The sequence below is a fragment of the Mytilus californianus genome, unplaced genomic scaffold, assembly GCF_021869535.1.
Source record: "Mytilus californianus isolate M0D057914Y unplaced genomic scaffold, xbMytCali1.0.p SCAF_7, whole genome shotgun sequence".
NCBI lineage: Eukaryota > Metazoa > Mollusca > Bivalvia > Mytilida > Mytilidae > Mytilus > Mytilus californianus.
The window spans coordinates 2,946,795-2,970,826 of NW_026262723.1; the positions used below are offsets into that span (position 1 = coordinate 2,946,795).

Sequence of the window (24,032 nt, forward strand, 5' to 3'; positions counted from 1 at the left end):
AATAAAATGTTGACTCTTGATATACTATATACATGTATATATATAAAAATTATACTACTAAAATAACGAGGTCCAATTTGTTAGCCGACATGACGTAAAAACGACGAATCAAATAATTCAACTGTATATATAACTAAAATAGGACAATGGTGTTGTTTAAAAATTACACCATTCAATGCCCTTTTGTTTTCCACATAATTAATATTACCAATAATTAACAATTTCCGGGTCGAATCCGATACTGATACCAATAGTATATGTCACATGTAGTTTCTCCCAGTAGTTGTTTAACATCTGATACACTATAGTACACTATTTAACAACTTTAAAAAAAAAGTCTGTTTTCTTCCACTTCAATGCCACTGTTAATTTTGTTTAATTAGTTAAAATAAAAATTAGATTAAGTTTATTGTAGTAGGACAACCAGTATGGGTTCAAACAGAAAGATTTGAAAGCAAAGAAAACTGCATGTGCACCTTATTATCAGCATGACTTTATCAGATAACAATACGAATACATGTTCTAAATACGTATAAGTATATACAACGAATAAAACGAGAAGATATAGGGTAACGTCCATAAGACAACAACTAAACTACAAAAAATAATTAAAATAAATGTATGGGACCAATATACAGACTTTTACAGTCATAGACATGTGCTTTTACAATATGCCAACCAGTTTTATTATTTATCTGTAGATCTCAACCTTCCCGTTTTAATAACCTAGATCAGTATATAAACAAAATGTGCATTGATATTTTATTTGTCTTTTTATGTTGTAATGTTACACTACTGTTTCACGTTAAGGTGAAGGTTGGCGCCTGTTAAAACGTTTAAACCCGATGCATTTTTATGCACCTGTCCTAAGTCAGGAGCCTGTTGTTCAGTGGTTGTCGTTTTTTGGTGTGGTTCATAAGTGTTTCTCATTTTTTATATAGATTAGAACGTAGGTTTCCCTGTTTGAACTGTTTTACACTAATCATTTTGGTGCCCTTTGTAGCTTGCTGTTTGGTGTGAGCCAAGGCTCCGTGTAGAAGGCCGTACTTTGACCTATAATTGTTAACTTTTTATACATTGTGACCTGGATTGAGAGTTGTCTCATTGACACTCATACCACATCTTCTTATTTATATTAAAGAATATACAAAATAAAAACCAGTACAATACATGTACAATTTTAGCAGCAAACCTAAAGTGTTTAAATGTTGGAGAAAGTTGTTTTCTGTCAGTTGTTAAACAAAGGAGACAAAGTACCCAGTGATATGTCAAAATGTTAGAGTGACATTCAGATGTACACCATTGGTATAACAGTGTGCAAACTGAAAATGCAAATTGATAGGACTTCTAGCATTGCAGTTTCTGTCTACCATGGAATGAGGGTATGGGTGGGGTTTACATAATAGAAAATAACGCCAAAAAAATATCGAATAGAAAATTATGAGGTGCTAAAATATAAAGAATGGAGAACAATGGCTGCAAACTATTAAGAATAATATAATAATGGGCAAACAATATACAGATTAGCTGAAAGAAGGGCTTAAAAAAATTGAGAATACAGGAATGAATATCCCCTCCCCTTCAAGACCCTCATAGTATGTGTTTTATCAAGTTACTCGCTGAAAGTCAATGATTATTCCAAATACATTTAATGATTCACCAGATCGTATATCTTGAGCCATATCAAAATCATTACGTCAACGAAAACCATACTCCCTTATCATATTTCTGTTGTGCCTTGGTCGTAAATATTTGTTTTGTAGGAAGGTGATAGCAATATTTAAGTTTTGGCAATGTAGTTCCTGTTGAAAGTTTTAAATTATCATTTAATAATCACCATACGGAAGCTTCGAAACTGTTTCTCCTGTATGATCCATGGCTGTTATCTTTTTATTAGTATTTTATTATTTCTAATTAAATTTCATTTTTAGTGATGATGAGTGTCCATAAACCTGTCTGAACTATTTCTCCTATAATTTCAGAATTGTGCTGATTTATTTTCTAATTAGCTTATAGTATTCATTATTTTCATTCTCTTCAGTTTGTGTGTATGGGGTTACAATCACGAAGGGATCGACGATTGCGACGACAAGCGTGACATCGACGTCAAATATCGTCACTTCCGCTTCAGAGTACACGACAATTACCGTAACCTCCACAACAAACAACCAAACTCTAACATCTATGAATCCTACAGCAAATTATACAACAAACGATACTACCACCGTTTTAAATCAAAGCGTAACAAACTCTACAATCACAACTTCTGATACAGATACAGTTACCATGGATACGACAGCTTCAACGATGCCCTATAACACAACACCAGAGACAACGATAGAAGTAACCACGCCGGTTAACTCAACCATAAATACAAATGACAATATGACAGCCGTCATTAATGCCACAACTACTTATATGCACGATAATGTGACTACCTTCATTAATGCCACAACTACTCAAATCATAACCAGTTCTTCAAATGGTATGTATGATGTATTTTTATAAACTGTACTTGGAACTTAACTACATATGCATATCCATTATGATATGAACATTTGAAAATATGCCACATTAGGGTTTTGACATAAATGTCGTAGTTCACTGAACAGTAAAATGAGAGAGCAGGTGGGGCGTGGTGTCCTATAGACACACATAATTCGTTTTAAATTTATTTTACTTTTATATATATACGTCAAAAATGATACAACAACCATGACAACTGATACTCCAAAAAGTACGTTAAAATTGTTATAAAAACAAAACTTCAATAATCATTAAAACACTTCGAACAACTGGTATTGTATACCAATAGATTGATGTAGAATAGCGACGAACCGATAGAAATCATGAACATCACATATAGAGTATTGCATGAACAATCGTATAATTTAGGGAAATAAATCAAATGAATCCATTCAAAGGAATATATGAACAAATGCGAGAATTAACAAAAACTACCAAGCCTCGAGGTATTTCAAATCTTCAATGATCATATACGTTGAACTTGGGTAACCTTCAGAAAAATCCCCAAACGATCGCTGTGGCAACATAGAGGCGAATGATTGCCCAAGTGATGTCCCGACTATGAAAATGAAGTTTCAACACCTTCCACCTATATATGTTTATCCATGTCTTGAAATTATTTACAACAGAGACAGGCTCATTCTCTCTGATAAACATAGACCATTCAGGGACAGTCAATCGAAGTCATCTACTGAATATTTTTATGAACAAGTAGGGAGATAAGTAAAATATAAACGATCTTTTGTTTTCCTATTTAACGACTTCCTTGACAGACACTTCGGCTTAAATTAACTAGGAATCTAATGGACAACGTCCCGTGGCCGTGCGTGTATTCATGTGTCTATTGGCTGTGTATCTTCACATCCTTCGAAGTCATGTACATCCATACGTCCCCTAGTCGTGTATTTATACACCCTTTGACTGTGTAGCTATATTTATCTTACCTCCTATAGATTTATAGAGATATGATTGGTTAAAGGACTACACGTGGTGACTATGTATATTTGATATAGGGTGTCCTAAAAATTATAGGGTTAGCAACCATACATGGTTAGTTACCATATGGGGTTATTAAGGAGTTACTTCTCTTTCAAAACAAAAATGATGCCACAACCCTTCATAAAAACAACACGGTGTTGAGGAAAAATCTGAAAGGATTCAACAGACGAATAAATTGATGATGAAAGGTTGAAATAAGTTCATAAAACATAATTAAAGCTAACAAGTTGTTATTGTTGGCATGACGGGTTTACTTCCATTTCAAGTGTGTACACGGTGTGCTAGTTCACTAACACACCATGTAACTAATAATACATCCCACAACTATATAAAAAGTACAAAAAATAAGCTATCTATATCCTATCATTTTATCTTTCATGTTTCCATTGTATATTTTCTATAGAAACATCCATTCATTATGATTTTTTTTACCTGAACCAGACCATTCTGTGGTCAGTAATTATAGTGGTGGTCAGTTGGTTGATATCTTTCTTATAATTAGTTAAACCAGGAAATTTCAAACGGCGACATAGGGGAAGGTCTGATCTACCTTAAAAGACGATTTTGACCAACTTTATCTGTTTTATCTATTATCTGGAAAACCATTTATAATATTAATAACAAACAAACCGAAACTGTAATCTACAAAAAATATTTAATCAAGAAAGATTAAACAGATAATCACCCGACTGAAACTGTCATTTGACTATTATTGCCTTATTCCCCATTGTTTGCATGTTTGCTTTGAAACTACTGAACCAATGGAAAGTTGAAAAATGTGTGTCTAATCCATTTGTCCTTTTGAACAATAAAATATATATTTATACTACTGAACCAATACTTACAAACTGCTTGGAAAGTTGAGATTTGATGAAAACTCGTCACATTTTCAGCATTAAGGCAGAATATGATGCTGTTTCAGAGAATTTATACGAAATGAAAGCAATTGACAGTCAACAATCTGATCTTTTAGTGGGATGAAGACAAACAATTTGATTCCATCATATGCGTTCATTTTGTATGAGATAATACCCAACCAATATTAAAAGTCCATTGACATATCAATTTACCATATATTTAGTACTAAATACAGCAATTTTGTATATCTAATAAAGGTTCTTTTCTCCAGTCTGTATCATTTACACTGTATCGCATACCCCATATCGCATAGCTAAACCCGTATCGCATACCCTGTATCGCATACCGGGCGTGACGTCATATATCAAAGTTGGACATATGACGTCCAGTTGCCGTATTTCCTTGCATGATACGAAATGTAACAACATTTAATTACAATTTCAGAAAAATACTTGCAAGAGAAAATGGGTGATTTATGACAATGATTTAGACAAGAAATTTGGAAAATGATCAAAATACCCATTCTCTCTACACTATTATTTTGTTTAAAGTACATGTACATGTGTTAACTTTGATGGAATCGAACTGAGGTAATAAAAGTATGGAATTTATAATTTACTATTCTATAGCTTTTGTATTAATTAGCGATACGTCATGTATGTACATTGATACTTTTCCTTAATAGCAATGTTTACTTCAAAATCTCTATTATTTTGAATAGTTCAAATATTAAAAGTGATTTAAACAAATTAAATGTACATGTATCATTATGAGGTTCCAAATGAGAAAAAGCAAATTTATAAATTACATGCATCCAAAAGAGGGTAGGAAAGAAATTTTGACACCAAATACTTGCAAAACAAAATAAGTAATTTATGCCAGATAAGGACTAGAAATTCTAATGATGTATTATTTTAACAAATGACTAGATTTCTCTTTTAATACAAGTATTAAACCTCATGTAGTTGTTATTATTTTGTTTTTGCTTTAGAATATGATCCTTGATGTGATATTGTTGTTTTGTTTATTAGATCAAAAATAAAATGTTGTTATAATAATATTTATTCATAAGTATCAACATTATAGTTTCATTTGTGAAAATTCCAACTCCAATATTTAGTTCGAAGTATGCACATATTTAGTGCAGCAAAATTGGTACCCTGTCGAATATGTGGATAGATATAAGAAGATGTGGTATGAGTGCCAATGAGACAACTCTCCATCCAAGTCACAATTTGTAAAAGTAAAAGTTCATATAAAAATTTGCGAAAGCAAATTTTCAGATCTAACATTGTTGGGCTGATGTTTAGACGAGTTGTATATTCAGAATGTACACAGCCATGTATCACCATCACTGCTGGTGATCCGATGGATAAATCTGGTGTAGAGTTGTCACTGGTTCAGACGTACTTATATATATATATATATATAACCAGTCTAAAAGGGTACAACATCACCAAAAAATGACAATAAACGAACAAATGTAACTATAAATATTTCGGATAACAGATATCCTTCATCAGTATGAGCACGATGTAAAATGAATCAGATCAATCTATTCTGATTATTAAATCTTGAATTCTATACAATAAAAAAGTGAAACAGTTTCACCCGAACATCATATGTAGAGACGCTAATAAATTTTTTAAATTTCCCAAAAACGACTCAAAGACATGCCTAAAATGAACTAGTTCCGAGTTTAGTTCCAAAATTATTACTGCGTTACAAACCATGCACGATGACGGTCACATAGATGAGGATACAATCGGATATTTAAAACCAGAGAACGCCAAGCCTGGTCGATTGTATCTTCTTCCCAAAATACACAAGGTTAACAACCCTGGTAGACCCATTGTATCCGCAAACGGCCACCCGACTGAGAAAATTCGGAATTCGTAGACTTTCATTTAAGATCTCATGTAGAAAATCTTCCTTCTCACATTCAAGACACAACAGATTATCTTCGTAAAATGGAATCCATGAACCCTCTTCCTCCGGAAACCCTCCTTGTCACTTTAGATGTCACCTCATTGTATACCAACATACCTCATGATGACGGAATACAATCGTGTAAGGAAATATGGGACTCTCGCAACACCTTAGAACCACCTACCGAATGTTTAGTCCAGCTGCTCACTCTGGTTCTGAAATGCAACAATTTCACCTTTGATGGTGAACATTACCTTCAGATAAACGGGACAGCGATGGGGACGAAAATGGCACCGTCATACGCCAATATTTTCATGGGAAAATTAGAGAAACAAATTATTTCAACATCTTTATCCAAACCTCTGTCTTGGTTCCGTTTGATCGATGATGTTGACATGAAATGGATTGAATCCCAACAAAAATTGGATGATTTTATCAGACATGCAAACAACGCGCACCAGTCAATTAAATTTACATATGAAATTTCCGACTCCAAAATATCTTTCTTAGACACTACTACATCTATTAAGGACGGTGTCATATCAACAGATCTCTACTATAAACCTACAGATAAACATCAATACCTTTCTCCCCAAAGCTGTCACCCCAAACACTGTACAAAAAGTATCCCGTACAGTCAAGCTCTCAGAGTAAAGCGGACTTGCTCCTCTGAGGAGGCCGTCACTAAACGGTTACAGGAACTTCGCGGTTTTTTGACCAAACGAGGTTATAAGAAATTGGACATAGATAAGGGATTTGCGCGTGCTAATAACAACAGCCGCAATGACCTATTACAGTACAAACAGAAGAGGCGCAACAAAATAGTTCCATTTGTTTTAACATACAATCCCGCCTATACTAACCTTTCACGTTTGATCCGTGCCAATTGGCAAACTATTGCCAATCACCCAAAATTATCCAAAATCTTTCCCAGTCCTCCTGTCTTAGCCTTTCGGAGACCAACAAGTCTGAAAGACTTATTTGTGAGATCTGACGTCTCCTCTAATAAAAGCTGTTCAACTGCAGGATGGTGCAAGTCGTGTGGTAACAGACGATGTCTGACTTGCCAACAAATACTGAATACTCAAACATTTACTTGCCACTCCACTGGGTCTGTGTACACTATATTTTGTAATGTAACTTGCAAAACACAGAATGTTGTATACCTTCTTCAGTGTCGATGTGGCATGCAGTAAATTGGCGAGACAGAACAGCCATTCAACAAACGCATGAATGGTCATCGAAGTGACTATACCTGCAAGCCCGACCTCCCCTTAAGTCGTCATTTGAGATCACCTGGGCACGCCCAAGCTGATATCAAAAACCTTACAATCACAATCATAGACCACAACGAGGGTTGGTCAAGGGACGAAAGACTTGCTCGGGAAAGGTTTTGGATAAGAAAGCTAAGGACAGTTTCCCCAGAGGGCATAAATGAAAAAACATAGAATGAGTCACTAATTTTCCCTACCATCACTCATTTTCCTGACATCATTTATTTCCAGTTACTCCGGCTTCCTTACTTGACTCTTACAGTTTTAAGGATTCTTTTGGATTTTTTTTGAATTTTACTAGTTTAAATACCAGGGTTCTTTTCATTTGGTAGGGATGTACAAGTACGCATCTACGTCCAATTTTTTAACCTTAGCCCAAATTTACTATTATTTTTTCTTTTCATTATAAAACTACTATTTATTTGGGATGATAAATACGCAGCCTCTGTTTGACATATTTTACCAGCTTATATCGATCAGTGCTGTTTTTTTTTGGGAGGGGGGGAATGTATTTACACGCACTTGTTGTAACATCTTAACTGACGTCATTTTGGAATTTTAGAGTTGTGCCAGTTCATATCTCTAATTACTTTTTTCATTTTAGGCATGTCTTTGAGTCGTTTTTTGGAAATTTTAAAAATTTATTAGCGTCTCTACATATGATGTTCGGGTGAAACTGTTTCACTATTTTATTGTATAGAATTCAAGATTTAATAATCAGAATAGATTGATCTGATTCATTTTACATCGTGCTCATACTGATGAAGGATATCTGTTATCCGAAATATTTATAGTTACATTTGTTCGTTTATTTTCATTTTTTGGTGATGTTGTACCCTTTTAGACTGGTTAGATATTATATTTTGTAGTGTACTGTATCATATTTATATGATCCATCGCCCCGTAAGATTTATCGTTGGCTATTATTCAGTCATTTTATATATTTTATCATCTTTTCCGCAAGTTTATTGTTTTCTGTTTAGTATTAAATTTTTAATTAAGATCCATTTATTACATCGGTGATCCGTTTATTTGGCAATCGCCAATGGCAGTCAGCAGGGTTTAAGAACATTTGTTGTTCGACCTGTTAGTCAAATGCGTTTTGTTAAAATATACTTTTTCACTTTTTTGGTCTTTTGGAAAATGTTGTTTGTGCTGTATTTAGACCCCTCTAACAAGAAATTTGTTTTGCATGCACACGTATAAAAATTGCGGTTTTTATCCAAAGCAATCATAGGTTTGAACGTTGTTTTCAATTTAGACTTGTTCATATTTTTTCGTTTGGGCTTGAATTATATTTGCCTTCGGGTTTATATGATCCGTTCATCCTATTTTGACTCCTCGAAATTCAAGAGTCTATCCTAAATTGAGGTTAATTGTATGGCTTTCCAAATACCGTTTCGATTCCTAACATCACTGAAGAGACATTAATTGGCGAAATCCGGATATGGTGTACAAAAACCTTTGCACCTTTTGTTTGCGGTATATCATCTTTCTCGCAAGTTTATTGTTTTCTGTTTAGTATCAAATTTTTAATTAAGATCCATTTATTACATCGGTGATCCGTTTATTTGGCAATCGCCAATGGCAGTCAGCAGGGTTTAAGAACATTTGTTGTTCGACCTGTTAGTCAAATGCGTTTTGTTAAAATATACTTTTTCACTTTTTTGGTCTTTTGGAAAATGTTGTTTGTGCTGTATTTAGACCCCTCTAACAAGAAATTTGTTTTGCATGCACACGTATAAAAATTGCGGTTTTTATCCAACGCAATCATAGGTTTGAACGTTGTTTTCAATTTAGACTTGTATATATATATATATATATATATATATATATATATATATATATAGAAATCCCTCTGTTTGTCTGTCCATACTCTTTGAAAAGATGGTACTTGGTAGCATTGTTGTCCACATTGATTATGTATACAAATGAGATCAGATTGCAGTATAATATTAAAATAAACTTGGTTAAACTTGACAGCATATATATTGGGAAGGTGGGTTGTATTCTACAGGAGGGAACAGCTGACAGTATCATTAGTGAATGCATTTAAATACATGGTCTTAAATTGTATTATTTGAAAGTTTCATACATGTAGCTCTATTTTATTGAGCATGTAATAAGGTAATTAGAGACATAACGAGGTGGATGTATCGTTCAGTATGCACGATCCCGAATTTTGTTATGACTATCATAAAACGGGATTTTAAGCAAATAAGAAAGTCTTAAAAAAAAACAACCTTCAGCTGGAAAACTACAGGAAAGTTAAGGATATTTCACGAATCTGATTCTATTAAAATATATGATAAACAGATCAATACATTGCAAAATCCGTATCGCATGCTGTATCACCACTCGACCAATATCATCCCTTGGGACTGATATTGGTTCCTCGTGGTGATACAGCATGCGATACAGATTTTGCCATGTATGGTGTGTTAGTGACCTAATACGGTATACATGGGGTTAGTAAATTGCATAGATAATATTAGTTACATGGTGTGTTAGTGACTTAATAAGGTATACATGGGGTCAGTAAATTGCATATGGTGTGAGAGCGAAGCTCGAATCCCCATATGGAATATACTGACCCCATATATATCGTATTAGGTCACTAGCACACCGTGTAACGAATTTATCTTACCGACTATCTTCACATGACTTGTGGTATTTTGACTAGCGGCCTATCAAAAGTGATCAAGTCTTCAATACTTAGTATTTAGATCCTACTTCCATTTGTCTATACAGAAAACAAATGCCCACAATAACAACTTTTTAGCTTTAAATTTGTTTTATGAATTTATCATTACATGTATCAATTTCTTCGTCTGTTGAAACCTTTCAGATTTCATTTTTTGTTTTGAAAGGGAAGTAACTCCTTAATGCCAACAATAACAACTTGTTAGCTTTAAATATGTATTGTAAATTTATTTCAATCTTTCATCATCAATTTCTTCGTCTGTTGAAACCTTTCAGATTTTTCCTCGACACCGTGTTGTTTTTATAAGGGGTCGTGCCATCTTTTTTGTTTTAAAAGGGAAGTAACTCCTTACTTACCCCATGTGGTAACTAACCATGTATGGTAACTAACCCTATATTTTAGGACACCCTATCAAATATACATAGTCACCACGTGTAGTTCTTTAACCAATCATATTAGTTACATGGTGTGTTAGTGACCTAATACGATATATATGGGGTCAGTAAATTCCATATGGGGTGAGAGCGAACCTAATACGATATATATGGGGTCAGTAAATTCCATATGGGGTGAGAGCGAAGCTCGAATCCCCATATGGAATTTACTGACCCCATATATATCGTATTAGGTTACTAGCACACCGTGTAACGAATTTATCTTACCGACTATCTTCCCATGTGGTACTAAGACTAGCGGCCTATCATAGTGATTTAAAAGACTTCAGTACTTAATTTTAACATGTTTAAGAACCTAATTCCATTTGTCTATACAAAAAACCAATGCCAACAATTACGACGTGTTAGCTTTGAATTTGTTTTATGAATGTATTTCAATCGTTTATTACCAGTTTCTTCGTCTGTTTAAACCTTTCGGATGTCATTTTTTTTTAAAAGGGAAGTAACCCCTAACTAACCCCATATGGTTGTTAACCGTATATGGTAACTAACCATGTATTTTTTAGGACACCCTATATGAATTATATATGGTCACCACGTGTAGTCGATTAACCAATCATATCCCCATAAATCTATAGAAGGTAGGATAAAGAATAATACATGGCAAAATCTGTATCGCATGCTGTATCACCACGAGGAACCAATATCAGTCCCAAGGGATGATATTGGTCGAGTGGTGATACATCATGCAGTACGGATTTTGCAATGTATTGATCTGTTTATCATATATTTTAATAGAATCAGATTCGTGAAATATCCTTGATTTTCCTGTAGTTTTCCAGCTGACTGTTTTTTTTTAAAGACTTTCTTATTTGCTTAAAATCCATGATAGTCATAACAAAATTTGGGATCGTGCATACTGAACGATACATCCACCTCGTTATGTCTCTAATTACCTTATTACATGCTAAAAAAAAAAGGGCTATGAAACTTTCAAATAATACATTTTAAGACTATGTATTGAAATGCATTCACTAATGATACTGTCAGCTGTTCCCTCCTGTAGAATACAACCCACCTTCCCAATATATTTGTTGTCAAGTTTAACCAAGTTTATTTTAATATTATACTACAATCTGATCTCATTTGTATACATAATCAATGTGGACAACAATGCTACCAAGTAACTTATATTCAAAGAGTATGGACAGACAAACAGAGGGATTTATATATATATATATATGAACTTACGTACCTTGACCTATGATGGTTTACTTTTATAAATTGTAACTTGGATGGAGAGTTGTCTCATTGGCACTCATACAACATCTTCCTATATCTTTTTACTTTTACAAATTGTGACTTGGATGGAGAGTTGTCTCATTGGCACTCATACCACATCTTCTTATATCTATCTACATATTCGACAGGGTACCAATTTTGCTGCACTAAATATGTGCATACTTCGAACTAAATATTGGAGCTGGAATTTTCACAAATGAAACTATGATGCTGATACTTATGAATAAATATTAAAATATTATTAACAACATTATATTTTTTTGATCTAATAAACAAAACAACAATATCACATCAAGGATCATATTCTTAAGCAAAAAACAAAATAATAACTACTACATTAGGTTAAATACTTGTATTAAAAGAGAAATCTAGTCATTTGTTAAAATAATCCATCATTACAATTTCTAGTCCTCATCTGGCATACATTACTTATTTTGTTTTGCAAGTATTTGGTGTCAAAATTTCTTTCCTATCCTCTTTTGGATGCATGTAATTTATAAATTTGCCTTTTCTCATTTGGAACCTCATAATGATACATGTACATTTAATTTGTTTAAATCACTTATAATATTTGCATTATTCAAAATAATAGATATTTTGAAGTGAACATTGCTATTAAGGAAAAGTATCAATGTACATACATGATGAATCGCTAATTAATACAAAAGCTATAGATAAGTCAATTATAAATTCAATACTTTTATTACCTCAGTTCGATTCCATCAAAGTTAACACATGTACATGTACTTTAAACAAAATAATAATGGAGAGAGAATGGGTATTTTGATCATTTTCCAAATTTCTTGTCTAAATCATTGTCATAAATGACCCATTTTCTCTTGCAAGTATTTTTCTGAATTTCTAATTAAATGTTGTTACATTTCGTATCATGCAAGGAAATACGGCAACTGGATGTCATATGTCCAACTTTGATATATGACGTCACGCCCGGTATGCGATACGGCTTTAGATATGCGATACAGGGTATGCGATACGGGTTTAGCTATGCGATATGGGGTATGCGATACAGGGTTAATGATACAGACTGGAGAAAAGAACCTTTATTAGATATACAAATTTGCTGTATTTAGTACTAAATATATGATAAATTGATATATCAATGGACTTTTAATATTGGTTGGGTATTATCTCAGAAATGGATACAGAAAGACTGTTGACAGCAAAATCTAATAACAATAACTGAGATCTTCAAATCACTATATCTTCGTTTCGAAAAAGTGGGTATACTGTCTACCTCTGACCATTCTTCCCCTTAAGTTTTCATTGCGTTTGTCGTCCTGAACATGCATGAAATATTTTTCACTGGACGTTAAGAAACTATCAATTGATTAATGAAGCTACATCAGAGCTTCTCGAAATTTTACCGATGATCAAGTTACAAAGGTGGAAAATTGTATGCCGGAAGATGAAAGTAAAATTAAGAAAACTTAGATAAATAAATGAATAAATAAATAAAATTGAATTATATTGCATTGATTGCATTGCTAAAGTTTTGAGAACAAAAAAGGGGATGTAAGATTAAGTAATAAATAATTAAAATCCGATTTCTAGAGTTCTTTTGAATATAGCTATAAAAAGTGACGTTGAGAAATCAGGTAAATAAGCTGTCATCCCCTGAAAGAATAAAAATGTTTTTAATTTGCCGTAAGAAAATAATACCAAAGTGTTTCCATAGTCCACTAAAATAATCCTGTAAATTAAGTAAAGATTTTTAATAATCCATTAATTGCTTTTACATAACTAAATAAAAGATATGTCAATCATATAAATCTTTACATAAAAAAAGAATCATTCCCCCTTTTCCTGCATAACAGAAGGGTGGAGCAAGAGGAAAGATTCTTGGTACCTCAAAAACCGGCATTTGGTGATCTAAAATAACAGTGTTTAGTGAAAATTCGGAAGGGAAATTTAAATGGAATGTTGGACAAAAACACATATCATAAACCAAAAAAATGGAAATTTCCTAAAGTTTGAACCTTGATCAATTTTACCTGTTTTCTGTTTTATTGTGATGAGCTTTTCGGAACCTATCGTTATTCAAATTTGTGGAGAAGACATGGAAAAAAATCGGAATAATACAGAAATTAGATTTAAAACAAAATTATCGGACCATGATTGTGCAATATGTTTTCAAAATATTGTGTGAATTGATGTTGTATATATATGTTAATATTATGTGAGTAATGGTATGTGTGATTTGTTCAAAAAAAAATTTCTAAAATAATTCAAATTCTTAAAAAGTAAGTAAGTTTAACTAATGGAAAATGAATATATATATATATATGTGAGTTTATGTAAAATACCTGAAATAGGCTTTACATGTATATAAAAAAAATCCGAATGAGATAGGTACTTTTGATTGTAACTTGTATGTAAAGAAAAGTTTTTAAATTACTTTACATAATCATTTTGGATAGGTGTGGAAGATAGGCCAGAAATGCTTTAAAACAACATATGAGATTTGTAAGAGCAATAACAATTAACAAAGTAAGTTAAATGTGTAAATTTTAAGGTTAAGTCCAAATTCTGTTTACTTCAAGGGCAAATTTCGTTGATATGCAAAATTCTTTTGTTTAAGTGAGGACTGAGCAGCAAATTAAAGTTGTTAACCTAAAATTTCACTTCAAGCAGTCTATAGGCTCAAATGGTAGAAAAACGCTATGAAAAATGTAACGACTGAAAATGTAGATAAAATAAATAAAATAAATAAAATAAATGTTTTGACAAAATCAATCAGTTTGATAGAAAATAAAGAAGGCAAATGATGTAATAGTCGTTGATAAATATCGAAGGTACAAAGATTCGTGTATGAGAAAAACAAATTTAAAATAGAACATCGGAGAAAGTTAAAATGTAATATTGTTTGGAAGTTAAAGTTCAGGCGGTTCATATTCATTTAACTGTGAAGGATTAACAGAAATGCCTCTGTTTATAGGAGAACCCTAAAATAATGCCTCAAATTTTAACTTACAAAAGATAAAAGTACATAAAATAAACATCTGTAAAGGAAAGTTGGTTGTTTACAAATTTTAAAAAAGAAGCTTTTTGTGGATCATCATTCCATAGAAAAGGCAATGCCGAGAAAAGGCACAGAGTTCGACAAAGAACAAAGATAATAAATAAATGAATAGATAAAATAAATAAATAAATAAATAAATAAATGTGTAGGTTTGCATTGTGTGCTGCAGCGATTGCTATTTTGATATTGAGTTCAAATTAATAAGTAAATTTCCCCTTAAGAGAAATAAAGATTGTTTGAGTCATAAGAATTTTTAGGTATTCATGACACCCTTAAAATTAGTGCTATTATGATGATGGAAAATTGTATGCTTGAAAATGAAAATTAAATAAAGTAAACTTAGATAAGTAAATGAACAAATAAATAAAATTGAATTATATTGCATTGATTGCATTGCTAAAGTTTTGAGACAAAATAGGTGATGTAAGATTAAGTAATAAATAATTAAAATCCAATTTCTAGAGTTCTTTTGATCATAGCTAGAAAATGTGACGTTGAGAAATCAAGTAAATAAAGTATGAATTTATCTTCTGATTTAAATAAGTTTGATATTTAAAACTTAACTTAAATTTATAATAGAGATTCTCATTAACAAAAATAAGTTAAAATACGTTTCCTATTTAAATTAATAAGATCACATATCACACTTCAATTAGGTTGCTGTTTGGAATAAATCATAAAACAACATTGTATTTTATTCACCAGCGCCAGGCCTCGAAAGTACAAGTTTCCGAGAAGATAAACACGTCTACAGAAGGAATTACTAAAAATAAATGAGTGAGCTAGAATTCCCCAGGTCACAGGAGACAATTCGTTAGAGCAGCGCTCCCTCCCCCTTTTCCTTCATAACAAAGTTTCATGTGCGTCCGCTATACGGTATGCATAGTTTTCAAATCCATCACTCTATAACTCCTTGTTAACCGAAAACTTGTATATTCAGATTACAAATAATGGCGATGTATATGAAATGTTTATGTCATTTTTCTTAGGAACTAACGTTCTGTTTACCAAATGCGTATAGAGGGAAATCATAATTGAGCAATAGTACAGATAATTGAATTTAGAAGGGCTTTGGACATTTTCTAAATATTTTGTTGTTTTTATTCTCTGATATTATATATGTTTGTCGCATGAATAGTGTTAGCCTTTAGTATTTTTTTATCAGAGCATCCACATCTTTTCTTTCATGTTATAATGATTTTGAAGTATGCCCGAATGAATAATGATGAATGCAGTCTAAATATGGTGTTGTGCATGTATGATATGGAAATCACTTTGGTATCTGATCGGGGTGTAATTTACACACACGGAAGTTTGATTTGTGAAATCTTCACTCGAAACCAATTTCATTGATATATTTACCTTATTTAAACTTGCTTATAATCTTATACTTTTCATTCACCCTTTTAATAATTCACCCTTTTCTTTCACGCAGACACATCAATTGATAAAGTGTTCGAACAGAAAGTGTTTTCATCAGAAATGGGTAATTATAGAATATTGATAAAATGTCATTATGTGCATATGAATTATTTCTAAAACTTCCTATTTGTTTGCATTGCAGTACCCTCTAAAGGTTCATCAATATTTCATGTTTAAAGTCTAATAAAAAATCTAAATAAAAGAATATATCACTTCCAACTTGTCATACTTTGCATAAACAGCCGTCCATTTTGCCTGTGTATAGAACCAGCCTACAATTATAATTGTTTGAAAAAGGCAACAAACATGTGTTAAAAGTATGTAAGAACAGAATGAAATCTGTAATTGACAAATAGACTTTTGATATGTTTCTGAAAGACAATACGGGAGTGCTTCATTGTAAAAATAACCTGAAAAATGACCCCCCCCCCCCCCCCCCCAGAAAAAAAAAAAAAAAAAAAAAAAACGAATTAAATGCTTAAAGGTACGCTTAAATTTTAAAACCTGGAAATTTGACTTAATTTAATACTTTGTATTTTTTATTTTAATATATTTACACGCACTGTGGTAACTTTGTCATGGAGAGCACATTGCGTTTTATCACAAATAAAAAATCACTTTAAAACAACACGTGATTGTTCTCTTTCTTGAAGTAAGTCCCGTCACAGCCAGGCAGGGGAACCGGGTAGGCAAATGCTCATATTAAGTCTGTGCCTCTTTTACACCAAAACTCATAGTGGTGCTTCTAAAATGAAAGGAGGCTTATACCATGTATACGTAGCATAATACATACATACAAATGTCATATGATATAGCCCAAAAGCGGTTTTTTAAAACACCAAAAATCAAATCAAATCAATCACTAGTGCACGGAATTTTCAATTTAATTTACACATAATAAATATAATAATTTACATTATAAAAAACTAAATTCTCATATAATATATGTTTCTGATATATATGAAGGAAAGAAGATGTGAGGCATACGTGAGGCATACAGCGAACAAACAACAAAACAAAAAATGAGATCGAGGTTATACATTATACGTTGTAACTGTAAATGATGAATTTGATCATAACCAGGATATGACGGGACAAAAAAAATGAAAACAACATCTATTGATTTCATGCTTCCGAAGCGCTTTTCTGGATTTACCTTCATCAGGAACGCTCAATGTCGAAAATTTGAAAGCCGAGGATGTTTAAGAACCAAAACAGTTGAAGAGCTATACGATCAAAAAGTACTTAAAAAAAGCCAAATTTATCTAAGGTCAACTTTGCCTGAGGGAGTTGAAACCTTAGTTTCTTTGTAATTTCAAAATTTATAAACGGAAAATTTTAGAAAGGTTTGTTGTAAATCATATCTTGACTACTGAGCTGATGATACCCTCGGGGACTGATAGTCCACCAGCAGAGGTATCGACCCAGTGCTGTAAAAAATGAAAACAACACGTTATTAATTTCATGCGTCCGAAGCGCTTTTCTGTAGTATGATTTGTTTTTAATATTTCTTAGTAGTCTATTAAACAATCGAAAGGAATAAATAAATATTCATATTACATTTTAATTAGTAGCAATCATAGCCGGTGCTGCAAGTGGTGTATCATTGGTTATTTTTGTGGTTATTATAGCCATCATTAAGTTCAAGAATAGGTAAGTATATACATATCCTGCACTTTTTGATAATTTTATTATTAATGGATGCAAGAAAAAAACAGATGTCATCGTACATGTAACTGTAATGAATTATTTTGAATTTCATCAACAACCCTAAAAAAAAAAATGCGGTATGACTGCCAATGAGTCAATTATCCACAAGATTTCTAATGATGTTGGTGTTATCAACTATAGGTCCCCATAAATCCTTCAACACAGAGTAAGCTTCAAAATGCTCTGACATGACACCATATAGATCCCAATAAATCCTTCAACACAGAGTAAGCTTTAAAATGCTCTGACATGACACCATATAGATCCTCATAACTCCTTCAACACAGAGTAAGCTTCAAAATGCTCTGACATGACACCATATAGGTCCCCATAAATCCTTCAACACAGAGTAAGCTTCAAAATGCTCTGACATGACACCATATAGGTCCCCATAAATCCTTCAACACAGAGTAAGCTTCAAAATGCTCTGACATGACACCATACAGGTCCCCATAAATCCTTCAACAAAGAGTAAGCTTCAAAATGCTCTGACATGACACCATATAGGTCCCCATAAATCCTTCAACACAGAGTAAGCTTCAAAATGCTCCGACATGACAAAATGTAAAACAACACAATTTTGAAAAACTAACTGCCTGATTTATGATGAAACAATAAACGAAAAGAAAAAATATGACAGACAGCAACCCTCAACAGCAGCTGAATTACAGGCTCCTGACTTAGGGCAGGCACACATTACGAACGGGGTTAAAAAATATGTTAGCGAGCGCAAAACCATCTCCATAAACTGGGACAGTGGTGAAACAGCACATCACAAGAAAATTGTACACATCAGCTGAAAAAGCTGACCTCATCAAAACGGCACAAATCACAAGAATCAACATAAAAGTGTAATGTTCTTAGGTACCGGGAATAACTCAATGCCATGTAATTATAAATAATCACCTGTCGCAACACGCGTAAAACGTCGACATATAGCTATCAAGACGATAAGTTTACGGACTGTCCATGATGTTGCACATGCTACATGTATCTATGGATTATTTTGTCATTCGTATTATCACTTTGATAGTCATATTACAATCTCACTAGATGATTTCAAAAGGGAAAAGCAACTAAATTCCGTTCAAAACCGAAATAACTAGTATAAAACTTGAGAAAATGTACTTGTTATTTATTATGTTAATTTATTCCGATGAAAACCACTAGCAACCTATTGCATTCAAGAATTAAAAAAAGTGCAAAATCCTTTCTTGGCCTATATGACAACAGCGGTATGTTAACGTTTAATTTAATCACCATTTTTCTTTCTATCTGTTATATACGGAAGCGTATTAGGGCCATCCTTTTTTTTCAAATTGTCGACTTTAATCTTGGAATTATGTTATAGGTTATAGACTTTCCGATTTGAATTTCCCTATTTCGGTATTTTTGTTATTTTACTTTTTTCTATCTGTTCTAGGTCAAACAGAACATTAGGCAAACGTTACGAGGTGAAAAGTAGAGCATTTACAGAAAGTATGGCTTTTTCCGACAATCGAGAATCCAAGATGGCCAGCAACGATCTTCAAAGAATATCAGATGGTAATCAAAATTACCATATGATTGATGAGGAGACTTTTCTGTCCAACAGAAAAGACAATGATAGTAGTAAAGACTTAACTGGTAGGGAGCAGAAGTGTGATGCCGAAAAAGACGAAAATGGCAGTAGAAACAGCGACTCTGGAATTGATGTTAACCTAGACGAAAAACATTCTAAGCCGAAAACCTCAGCGAAAATTGAGGGCGTTGATAAACCATATATAAAACCTGACGGAGATGTGGAGCACGTATATACAAAGTCTGTAAAACGTGCTGAAATAACTGAAAATGACAATTCTTACACCGTTAACACTGAAAGCAAAGACAAATCAAAACTGAACTCTGAAAATCTGGAGCTTAACAAAACAAATGAAAGAGATAAGACGAATGGCGGTGAGATAATAGAAGACGACGAAGAAGTCTATATTAACGCTTATTCTGCCTCTTCGTCAGATTCAACAAAAGCAGTAAACAATGTTGATATTGAAAACAAACACAAATTAGAACAGAACTCTGGAAATCTGGAGATTAAGGAATCAAATGAAATTGAAAAGACAAATGGCGAAGAATATCTAGAAGACGATGATGAAGTCTATGTTAATGCTTTTTCTGCATCTTCATCAGATTCCATAAAAGCAGTAAACAGTGAAACATGTACTGAATCACTTCGTTCTGCAGTTGCAAAAACGGACAATGATGACGTATACGATTTTGCCGTACCCGTTGACAACGACGAAAAGGTCGAGGAAAAGACGAAAAATGAAAAATCCGATATTTCACATGTAAACAACATAAATATAGAAGCAGACGATCACTATGAGGTTTCTAAGGAAACTCCAAACAAATTAGAAACAGTTTCTGAAGATGCCATTTATTACAACGAGCAAGAAGATGATGATGATGTTATATATCATAATGATGAAATGGATAACAATAAAACGTCTCAAGAAAACGCGGAAGATGATACTTACGACTGTGCAATGAGTACAATCCCACATGAGAAAACTTCTGATGATATATATGATTCAACAAAAGAAAGCGATTACGATGTGACTCAACATGCAAGTGAAAAGAAGAGGTTTTTTATCCGACCGTCTACCGATGACAATTATGACCACTGTGAACTACCTACTGAAAGGGAGGATTATGATTTAGTGGAACTACCGGAAAATTGTTAATGTTTTATTGCATTGCCTTTAAGAAGAAATCTTCTTCGTTCTCTTCTTTTTCTTCTTCTCTCTTTTTCCTTTTTCTTCTACTTCCATATTTTGTTCTTCTCACAGGATTTCTCATGGATTTTGGTATGCAGACGTATTATACAACAACGATGTGTCACACGGCGTGTGGCCATGACTTTTGACTTCAAAGTCAAAATAATTGATTATTTAGGGCATTTCTTGTCCGTTCATAACCTTTTTCATCCTTTTGACATAGGGTTTATTCCGTATTTTGGACGATTTGTTGTGAATCATTAAAGGTGACCTTCAACTTTGACTGATGACCTCAAGGTCAAATAATTGCATTTAGGGAACATTTTCATGTCCACTCAAAATCAAATTTATTGCTCATAATGTCAAGACATTTCAAGTGCGCCTTCAAATGTATAGAATTTGCCCCGGGGATCATTTAACACCACCATATAAAATGATTTGCTAAATATCTCAAAAATAGTTCAGTTCCCCACTCTTAAATCATGTATATTCTTAAATGCGCCCTTTTTTATTAGTTCAGCAATCGGGGTCGTACCCTCTTCCCCCTTTCCTCTTAATATTATGAATAATCAAATATGTCAAAACTTGTCCATATTCACATCCGGATCCCTTACACAGCCATATGCATGGTCAAAACTGGTCCATATTCACACCCCTTACACAGCCATGGTATATGTTCTGAACAGCCATGACATGAACTTGTCAGTGTACCACATGTTTTGTTCCTGTAATATCGTAAAGTGCTTAAAAAGTAGAATAACAAAAATATCGAACCCCAAGGAAAATTAATCAAAACGTGAAGTCCCTTATCAAATGGCAAAATCAAAAGCTCAAACACATCAAACGAATGGAAAACAACTGTCATACTCCTGACTTGGTACAGGCATTTCCTTATGTAGAAAATGGTGGACTCATATGGGTCTTATAGCTAGCTAAACCTCTCACTTGTATGACAGTCGCATAAAATTCCATTATATTGACAACAATGTGTGAAATGTCTCCACACAACTGATCAAAGTTCTATCCGTAAACAATATATAATCGAAATTGTCATTACAAAACTTTTCTAATGCATCACTGACTTGGTCATTGGGGTCATTTTATTAAAATTTAAAAATACCGAGAATAATAAAGATCCCCAGGGGTATTATCCAAACAAATTCTTATTTGCCATGACAGTATTTTTCCTAGATATGAATGTCTTTTTGTGCGTTGCATTAACAGCATAGACATCTTTTGACAAGGGGAGAATTATAATTGTTTTAATTGATTAACATAGTTCAATCTAATTTTAAATCAAATTTCTTTAAATAATCATTTAACAACTTTCTTTCAGCAATATATGCATGTATATATATATTTTTTTATTTATTTTATTAGTATATGATATTATATAACAGATCAAAAAGGTGTAAATATGTTGAAAGTGATAAATAGGAATGTTAACCAAATTGAATGTTTTATCAAAAATATATATTGACATTTATTGTTTTTAGCTTTACATTCGATTGAATGTAATTAAAAGATTTGAAAAATTACGTACAGACAAATTTTCTCTTTCCGCTATCTCTTCATTGTCAATCAAAATGTATAACCCTCTAATTCAATAATTGCAATACCAAATACTAAATTAATGGCTGAAAGTCATGTTATAGAGTATTGCCTATACGAGAACATTATTTTTCATATAAAAAATGATTCACGTATGCGGAAAAGTTTATCAATATTTCTGTTGGTAAAAATATACACATTAAAAAAATCATTTATGTAACTTTACAGAAACAGTGTATAAAGATTGTAATTATTCATTTACGAAACGAAAAAAATTTCGTCAAGACAAAAAAAAATGCACTTAAGCGAAGTGCACGAAATATACAGAAACGTATATAAGATAAGATAAGATAAGATAAGACAAGATATTTTATTAGTATAAAATCCAAACAGACCGGGAACCACAATTACAAAATTCATATAGTTCCCTTTAATTAAAGTGTATTTTTTCTATATTTTTGTCTTTCCCTTTCTAATTCATTTCTTAGTTTTTAATGGGGTGGAAATGAAAGAAGAGAGCTGAAATAAATTTTTGGATCTTGTATTTTAACTGATTCTGATATGGAAAGAGTGATTAACCCAGGTGCAAAAAAGTTATATTTATAGTTTTCGGAACATCTCTTGACTTGTCCGTGGCCTGGGGTATGCATGTGTATTGGCTATATTTATAAGATGTTAAAGTGCAATCTTTGTGAATGTTGGATATATTTTTGGACTAGTACTGTACATTACACACACAAAAGATTTGACAAAAAGACTAGGTGCATATTTTTTTAATGAGACAAAACGTTATTAAGAACTAATAGAGGAATTTAATTTTGATCTGTGGCCAACAATCGGATTGCTACTAAATACAAACACAAGTAAACAATAAACAATGTATTGAATATATATATTGCATGGCAAAATGTGCTGGAAAATACGAAAATAGATACAGGCAGGAGTAAGCCATAATATGATTATATATAAGTGTAATTTAGGTTTAATATACGATGTCGTGGCTTAGAAATACTAAGCTGCAAATACACTGTCGGAGACTTGAATAACATACAGTATTCTTAAACTCTGCAGATGAACATTAAAGTATTATTTTATATACGTTGTAACATAAATTTTGATTAAATTTGTTTAATTGTAAATCTTAACCAAATGATGTCTCCTTGAGACCGTACTCGCCCATCATAAAAATTCGTTGGTTTGTTTGTTGGTGTTTGTCGCCGCTTTCAGCGTCATTATATTAAACATGATGGTACGTTTTTATTGGTGGAGGAAGCCCTCCTAAATACCCGAAGAGAACCACTGACAACCGGCAGGAAAACTGCCAACCCCTTTAAATTACGATCAAAGCCGACACATGTCATGAGCGCCGTTCAGAATCACACTCGACAAAAAAGAGAGACGGAAGATACAAAAGGGATACTCAATTTCATAAGTCGACAAAAACTGACAACGTCAAGGCATAAAAGGAAAAACGACAAAGATACAAAAACTTTACAAAAAACAACATAGAAAAAAATTAAAGACTGAGCAACACGAACCCAACAAAAACCGGGTGTGATCTCAGTTGTT

General features: G+C 32.7%; 1 protein-coding gene across 3 annotated transcripts in view; it reads left to right on the forward strand.

Moving 5' to 3' along the window:
• Nucleotides 1–23,602, forward strand: part of LOC127710115 (protein PFC0760c-like) — a 41,101-nt gene extending 17,499 nt beyond the window's left edge. For 2 of the 3 annotated variants that reach the window (XM_052215859.1, XM_052215857.1), the window contains exons 2-5: nt 2,042–2,485; nt 16,463–16,513; nt 18,021–18,102; nt 19,583–23,602. In XM_052215859.1, the coding sequence (XP_052071819.1) occupies nt 2,185–2,485; nt 16,463–16,513; nt 18,021–18,102; nt 19,583–20,879 (1,731 nt within the window). In that variant the 5' untranslated portion in view covers nt 2,042–2,184 and the 3' untranslated portion in view covers nt 20,880–23,602. The remainder of the gene's footprint in view (nt 1–2,041; nt 2,486–16,462; nt 16,514–18,020; nt 18,103–19,582) is intronic. The other variant, XM_052215858.1, reaches the window with a different exon arrangement.
• Nucleotides 23,603–24,032: the final 430 nt, after the last annotated feature.